Below are 8,411 nucleotides of genomic sequence, written 5' to 3' on the forward strand. Positions count from 1 at the left end.
AGAACATGACTGATAGCGCTATTTGGAAACTCTTTGCACCTGCTAAGCTGGAGGCTGTTTTGGAGGCAAACTCCATAAAGCAGGTAGTGGATTTAAAAAAAAAAATGGCATTGGCATTAGTTACATAAAATGTCATTCTTCTTTTGTCTTGCTGGGCCATAACATGTCAAGAAGCTAAAAGTGATGACATGGAATGAAGAACGAGGAATGTGACTTCCAAAGACGCCAAGTGTTCTCTGTACTTTGATAGCGTATTTGAGTATCTGCTAATCTATGTGAGTGTGTGTGAATGAGTGAATGAGTGACATCACACAGTTGGCAATTTTCCCTCTTCTGTGGGAAGCAAACCAGTTGCCAAAGAGAGTGAAGAATCCATCACAGCAAGGTATGGAGAAGCTCATTCTTTGTTCCTATTCTTTGAGGTAAACAACAATCAGTCATTTGATTTGTCTTAACCGTTCCTATAACTCATGTGCATTCATAAACACCTTTTCATACTGAAAATGATCATGAAATGAAATGAGAATGATTATGTATGACTATACACTCACCGGCCACTTTAATAGGAACTTGTTCTTGATTCTAAGACTCCTGTTCTTGGCTGGCAGGAGTGGAATCCCATGCGCTCTTCTGCTGTTGCATGTTGAGATGCTTGTCTGCTCACCACGGTTGTAAAGAGTTGCTATGAGTTACTATATCCTTCCCGGGAGCTCGAACCAATCTGGCCATTTTCCTCTGACCTCTCTTATTAACAAGACGTTTCCACTCACAGAACTGTCGCTCACTCAATGCTCTTTGGTTTTTTGCACCATTCTGTGTAAACTCTACAGACTGTTGTGTGTGAAACCCTCAGGAGATCAGCAGTTTCTGAAATACTCAAACCAGTCCAGCTGGCACCAACACCCATGCCACAGTGAAATTCAGACTTTGAGATCACAGTTTTTCCCATTCTGATGTTTGAAGTGAACATTAACTGAAGCTCTTGATTTGTATCTGCATGATTTTGTGCACTGTGCTGCTGTCAAGGGATTGGCTGATTAGATGACTAGATAACTGTGGAAAAACAGCAGGTGTATGGGTGTACCTAATAAAGTGGCCGATGAGTGTATGAATTAGAATAACAAAGTATCATGTACACCTCTCTCTAACTGTACCTGTGACTTCTATTTTTTTTAAAGCAAAGGGTCGACTGACACCAAATATTGACTCTGTTTCATTTATTATGGCTAGTATTTTTTTTTTTAAAGTTGAATCATTTTTTTAAAGCCATTTTTGGTCTACAGCATTTCTATACATGTGCCTAAGACTTTTGCACAGTACTCTGTGTGTGTGTGTGTGTGTGTGTGTGTGTGTGTGTGTGTGTGTGTGTATATATATATTTTTTTTTTTTAACCAGGACCTTCTTGCTGTGAGGTGATATTGCTAACCACTACACCACTGTGCCACCCATATATATATATATATATATATATATATATATATATATATATATATATATATATATATATATATAAGTTTTCCCCTCTTCTTCTTCTTTTGGCTGCTCCCGATTAGGGGTCGCCACAGCGGATCTTTTGTCTCCATTGCTTCCTGTCCTCTGCATCTTCCTCTACCACACCTGCCACTTTCATGTCCTCTCTCACCACATCCATGTATCTCCTCTTTGGCCTTCCTCGTTTTCGTGTGCCTGGCAGCTCCATCCTCAACATTCTCCTTCCAACATGCTCTGCATCTCTTCTCAGGATGTGCCCGTACCATCTCAGTCTCAGCTCTCTTAGCTTAATTCCCAAGCTCTCCACATGTGCTGTCCCTCTGATGTGCTTGTTCCTTATCCTGTCCAACCTCCCATCACAAACGTTAACATCCTCCACTCCGCCACCTCCAACTTTGCCTCCTGTCTCTTCATTAAGGGTACGGTCTCCAATCCATACATCACAGCTGGTCTCACTACTGTCTTACACATCTTACCTTTCAAAAAAAAAAGGAAAACTGTGACATTTTTTAATTCTAGGAATTAGCACAATATATCCACCCATCCATTATCTGTAGTTGCTTATCCTGTCCTACAGGGTCGCAGGCAAGCTGGAGCCTATCCCAACTGACTATGTGCTAGAGGCGGGGTACACCCTGGACAAGTCGCCAGGTTATCGCAGGGCTGACAAACAACCATTCACACTCACATTCACACCTACGGTCAATTTAGAGCCACCAATTAGCCTAACCAGCATGTCTTTGGGCTGTGGGGGAAACCGGAGCACCCGGAGGAAACCCACACGGACACGGGGAGAACATGCAAACTCCACACAGAAAGGCCCTCGCCGGCCTCGAACCCGGACCTTCTTGCTGTGAGGCGACAGCGCTAACCACTACACCACCGTGCCTCCCCCATATATCATCTCATCTCATTTCATTATCTATAGCCACTTTATCCTGTTCTACAGGGTCGCAGGCAAGCTGGAGCCTATCCCAGCTGACTACGGGTGAAAGGCAGGGTACACCCTGGACAAGTCGCCAGGTCATCACAGGGCTGACACATAGACAACCATTCAGACTCACATTCACACCTACGGTCAATTTAGAGTCACCCACACAGGACCTTCTTGCTGTGAGGCGACAGCGCTAACTGGTCCAGGAACAAAACCATAGACATTACACATTACACATACACACTCTCTCTCCCTCTCTCTCCACTCAGTGTACTAGAGTCCTAGAGACCCACCGCAGATGAGAGCCCTGTCTTGTTCCAGGTCTCCATCACTCTCATGGGGGGAGCGCTGTGACTGAGCGCCTCCTTCTCCAGGACCGCGCGCGCGCGCGCGCAGTGACAGCGCCGCCTCCTTTTTCTCTCCTATAAATGTGCAGCAGAGAGCCATCGGCTCCAGACGGCCCGCGCCTGACTGCATGGAGCTGGAGGATGGCAGCAGAATAACGATCCGTGTCTCTTCCCGTCTTACTGTAGTTCTGTGTTATTTCCATCCCGGTAATAATCGAGACGTGAGCTGACGCTTTCTTCTTCTTCTTCTTCTTTCTTCTTCTTTCTTTGTGTTGCCTTGAATGAGAAGATGAAGGCTACTATTCCGCCTCGGGCCCGGAGGGACTCCTGCAGCTGTACTGAACTCTCGGCCGAGCCGGATCTCTGCTGCCTGCAGCACGACATGAACGACTGCTACAGCCGCCTCAAGCGCCTCGTGCCCACCATCCCGCAGCACCGGCGCGTGAGCCGCGTGGAGATCCTGCAGCACGTCATCGACTACATCCTGGACCTGCAGCTGGCGCTCGAGCGCACCGAGCACAGCGGGACGTGGCCGCGGAGCTCCATCCGCACTCCGCTCTCCGTCCTCAACACGGAGCAGGTGAGCCGCCTGCAGCCCGCCCGCGCGCCACACACCGGCTTTGTCCCGAACCCCGCACTCACCGTGTGATGTCCATCCAGATTCATCCCCATGCCTTTTCTTCTCTTCTCTTCTTCTTCTTCTTCTTCTCTTCTCTTCTTCTTATTTCACATCTCTTCATCGCTCTGAGCGCGTCCCGAGCCTGCAAGCGGCCTGTGCGTTTTCTTTCCTTTTTCCCTTTTGTCCGCTTTAAACGCATGACACACATGTCCGCTGTTCATGTTTTCAAGGGAATCAAAAGTAGCTGATGTAGAGCAGGGAGCGCACAGTGCAGCCTCTGCAGGAATTAGGCAGCTTGTCTAAATGTCGCGGCCTTTCTGTGTGACAAGGCAGTAAGAGTGCTGCACCTGTTTACCTGTTTCCTATTTACCTGTTTTCAGAGGACACCGGTTGTCAATAAGCAGGAGGACACGATTCTGTGCCGCTGAAATGCAGCATGTCGCAGTGGTGAGTATGTTATGTGCAAACTGGATGATATCTGCACACGTTTTCTCCTTAAAGAGAATAGACTTGCCTTAGAACCAAAAGATCAGGGGTGCAGATCCGATGTCAGGATTGGGGGGGGGGGACACAAAAGTGATTTTTTTTTTTTGCCCGTATGCAACTCATACCATGCAACCATAAATCACAACTTCGTAGAGGCTCGCCACATCATTCAAAAAGTACCGCACAGGCAATCATTTGTCTGAAAATACATTTGTTTGTACAATTTTTAATAATTTAGGGGATGTTTTTCAGAAATTGTGGGGGTCATGTCCCCCCCCCGTCCCCCCCGGGATCTGCACCCATGCAAAAGATGATCATTGTAGTAGGTTATTATTTCCAGTCATGAAATGACACAGATATGCAGTGTTATGAATGTAGTATATGGAGTATTTAAAAATTGAAAAGAATCATTGTGGACTTTAGAAAAGCCGTATCTCCCAAAATATTTCATTTAGTTTTAACTCTAATTTGACCGATAAACATTTTCCAGATTGAGTTGTTCGCTGCCTTCTCCATCTTTTACTCCGGCAGTCGAACATACTGTACACCGATGAGAAATTCACCAGCGATGAGCTATGGGCTAATTCCAGGAACAAGTTTAAACCTGTGACAGCAATAGTATTATAAATAAATCCTCGTAATAGAATTTGCAGTCATAACACTCGTTTTACATTCAGCATTAATACACAGCAAGACGCCTGAATGATAGACTTTCTTTATTATCATTCAGATTTGCATCAAACAATACACATCAGAACGAGATTTCGTTGCTTTGGCTCAGTGTAGTGTAGAACGAAACAGCAGCAAGTATATTACCTAATATTTATATATATAAGAACTGTGTATAAAATCCTATATACAATATAAAGTGTATTGCCTGAATATAAAGTATATTGCCTAGGTGGTGGTGGTGGGGATTAATTTGGTTCAACAATCTTATGGCATGTGGGAAAAAGCTATAGAACCTGGCTGTTCTACTCAGGAGGCTGCATAGCCTATAAATACGAAATTAAAATAAAGGGTTGTTGATATTTAATCATGATTATTGATAGTCTCTATCATGAATTCAATTTAATCTGAAGATTGTATTGTGTGTTATATGTACTTGTGGTTACACTGTGAGATATCTGAGCACTGGTGGCACTCGGCTGCAGCTGTACCTTGTGCAATAACTGTCCCTAGTGTAGCAATCTCACTAACCGAGGGTTAAATCAGTGGCTCGAAGGTGAAGTATCCAGACTGGTTTGACTGCAGCTGTGTGTGTGTGTGTGTGTGTGTGTGTGTGTGTGTGTGTGTGTGTGGACAGAGAGACTAGGAGCTGTGGACTGCGTAGTGCTATGCTTGTTGTCTGAGCAGGTTTGTTTTGGGTTGTTGATCAAGTGTGTTCTCTGTTTTGTCGGTGGCGCCAGTCAGTCTGCAACACGCCGTTCACACACCCCCTCTATTCATTCGCTTCTCACAGGTGTGCAGTGAGACCATCCAAAGCCAAGCCAATCTTTGGCAGCGAATCCGACACACACCAGCCCCAACGTGGGATTGCAAAGCAGTTCTGAAACTAATGGCTTCTAAACCATAATTTATAAACATTTCAGTGTTAACTGTCAGTGATGGCTGAAGCAGCCAGTGTTCTTCTCCGTTCACTCTATTTTCTGTCAGTGAAGGAAATGCTGAATTTGGATAAAGATAAAGAATTTCTCTCTCTCTCTCTCTCTCTCTCTCTCTCTCTCTCTCTCTCTTTCTTATATTTCCTCAATGGTAAGATTTGGCATTACCAGGAAAAAGCTTGCCTAATTTTTACTAAGAAACTTGTAAAGCTTTACAGTACATTGAAAGTAACATTGAAAGTTAAAATGTTGACATCTATTGTTAAAAATAGATGATTTGTTTTCAACAGGGATTTCTCTGCAATTGAATTGTTTAATATTGTAAAGAAAGAAAATACATGTTGACAAATAATCTTGTATATAAAAATAGGATGTTCTATAATTGTATGTGTAAGAAAATATCTCTAAGCTATTGTAATTATAAGATATTTTTATTGAAAGGTTTTGTTTTGTAAATATTGTGTTTTCCATAAGTGTAGTGAAGAAATACATGATTGTTCTGCAAATAAAGATCTCACATCATAAAGGTAATCATGCTTTCCTCTGTCATGTTTACGTCCATTTTGTAAAAGGTGAATTATGCATAGCTATAAAAAGTCTTCACATTAAAAAAAAAATTGATTTTGAATCAGGATTTGGAAGAATGTGTCATAAATAAATATTTACTCTTTTCAAATGGATAGCGAGTACATAGTGTTGTGCAGTGATTTATATTGGTCTTGATACAATTTCTAAGCTAATCTGGAAGACATGTTTGGGAAAAACTTCATAAATTGACTTTCTCATGGTACATTGTAGGTTTTTATTTTAAAACGTGTATACTTTTATTCCACACAATCTATAAGCATTTCAATGACATCATTCTTTCCTCTTTTCTCAGAGAAGATGAGAGCAACATGGTCTCACGTGTGTTACAGTTTGCACTTCTCAAGACACCACAGTTTACGAGATGAGCTTTTGCCCTTTTCTTCCAGCTTCATTTGTGTGAAATTGAATGAAATCCTTCCATGTTGCCTTTGTTAGTTGAATGTGTACAAATTTGTCCTGTGGTTAGGTTGATGTGAAACTGTTTAAACAGTATCCTTTATCCATACAGTACACTTGAACAGAATCCATTAGAGACAGGCAAAAACTACTGCCCTCTTTTACGAATGATCAGCCATCAGTGGCCTTCATCACTTTTCTGGTGAGCATCCTGACCCTGACAGTAATAATGACATCACTGCCCCAGTGCATACATTCATAATCTAATACGAGAAAATCCGAAATGCAGAGTTAAAGCTTGCTCAGGCAAAAGTGGAGCTCTTGATATAAATCCATTTGTAATTAAAATATAAAGTATTACAGTGCTGGCTTTCAGATGCATTTTGTTACATTACTTTGTGCACCATACTTAACAAAATATCATTATATTTAAATATAAACAGATTTTCAGATGCATGCAGTTACACTATACCGTTGATTTCCATTCTCTTCTTAAATATTGTGATGTCCCTCTCTTGAATGTAACAATAGTTTAAATGTCGAAATATTAATCTACATATTTGCGTTTTTACAGGAATGAACATGCTATATAGCAATTTCTGCACATACAGAAGTAATGCGTTATATCCCTCGCATGTGGCCTTTCATCATCATCATTTTAACTCTTGGCACTCAATTATTTTACTGCTGGAAATGCACCATAAGAATACTTTGCATTACCTCACTTTGCATTTGTTTCTGGGAGAACTGCATGATTAATGTATAGCATTGGATTTAATTTAGTTGAACTGCATGTTGTGAGCTATTGGCTGTGCAGAGTCCCCCCCCCCCCCCCCCCCCCAACTGTGCCCTCTAATGGAATGATCTGTTCAGGATATGAATGTTAAGAAAGACAGATTTTTCCACTGTGCGCTTTTTCTGTCACATAAAGACATTATTGAATGAAAGACAATACAATAAATGCATCACTAACATTATTATAATTAAACAGCCATGATAATCAGATATTGTGAGCTTCTGTTATCTTTATACACAGCGTCTCTTTGACGTGAATAATTTCAGATTTTCAGATATGATCAGAAAGAAACTCACTAAATTAAAAGAGCTGATAGATCATCTCCTGATCAATCAGTACAAAACACACAAACAAACAAACCAGTATGATGCGGCACCTCTTAGTCTTAAAAAATTACACATGTTCAGTAGTGAAGAAACTTAATTTTAGCAAGACTCTGCTTTTAATCATGGGCATGTCAGTGTTATCAGAGAATGCAGTGGGTTTTGTAGATTTCATAGATTATGTGAAATTATCTGTTATCGCGTTTATGCTAAAGAATATCTAAAGTGCATCTTAAGCTTATGAGACACCACCTTTCCTAATTCGCTCATAGATAGGCTAAATTGTTCAAATCTCTGTTGCAAAGACTACTACTAGTAATCTAAATCAGAATTAGTTCCTGTGATTAATCTGTCTCCCAAAATGACAGTTGCCATTTAATTTTATGTTTTCATGAGACAGATCAGGCAAGATAAGGTCATATAAAATGATCTCATCTCATTATCTCTAGCCGCTTTATCCTGTCCTACAGGGTCGCAGGCAAGCTGGAGCCTATCCCAGCTGACTACGGGCGAAAGGCGGGGTACACCCTGGACAAGTCGCCAGGTCATCACAGGGCTGACACATAGACACAGACAACCATTCACACTCACATTCACACCTACGGTCAATTTAGAGTCACCAGTTAACCTAACCTGCATGTCTTTGGACTGTGGGGGAAACCGGAGCACCCGGAGGAAACCCACGCGGACACGGGGAGAACATGCAAACTCCGCACAGAAAGGCCCTCGCCAGCCACGGGGCTCAAACCTGGACCTTCTTGCTGTGAGGCGACAGCGCTAACCACTACACCACCGTGCCGCCCCGTATAAAATGATGCATTATGAA

The 8,411-nt window shown here is 42.2% G+C and overlaps 1 protein-coding gene across 5 annotated transcripts; it reads left to right on the plus strand.

Annotated features, from left to right (window-relative positions):
- The first annotated feature begins 2,892 nt into the window (after nt 1-2,892).
- On the plus strand, nt 2,893-7,471 carry id4 (inhibitor of DNA binding 4). Of its 5 annotated transcripts, none has more exons than XR_009654743.1 (4): nt 2,893-3,353; nt 3,773-3,839; nt 5,185-6,009; nt 6,363-7,471. XR_009654743.1 is itself a non-coding variant. In XM_060922098.1 (3 exons), exons 1-2 carry the CDS (start codon nt 3,063-3,065, stop codon nt 3,818-3,820), a joined length of 339 nt encoding a protein of 112 aa, XP_060778081.1. In that variant the 5' UTR covers nt 2,893-3,062; the 3' UTR covers nt 3,821-3,839; nt 6,363-7,471. The 5 variants fall into 5 exon arrangements, 1 of the variants encoding a protein (XP_060778081.1); XR_009654744.1 differs by having other exon boundaries at nt 5,288-6,009; XR_009654745.1 differs by having other exon boundaries at nt 5,292-6,009.
- Nucleotides 7,472-8,411: the final 940 nt, after the last annotated feature.

This window comes from Neoarius graeffei, chromosome 5 (assembly GCF_027579695.1).
Source record: "Neoarius graeffei isolate fNeoGra1 chromosome 5, fNeoGra1.pri, whole genome shotgun sequence".
NCBI lineage: Eukaryota > Metazoa > Chordata > Actinopteri > Siluriformes > Ariidae > Neoarius > Neoarius graeffei.

Excerpts from the sequence above, each read along its gene's own strand:
- id4 (XM_060922098.1), top strand. The coding sequence starts at position 3,063 with ATGAAGGCTACTATTCCGCCTCGGGCCCGGAGGGACTCCTGCAGCTGT. Across the intron at positions 3,354-3,772 it reads CCGTCCTCAACACGGAGCAG|AGGACACCGGTTGTCAATAA; the intron begins GTGAGCCGCCTG and ends ACCTGTTTTCAG.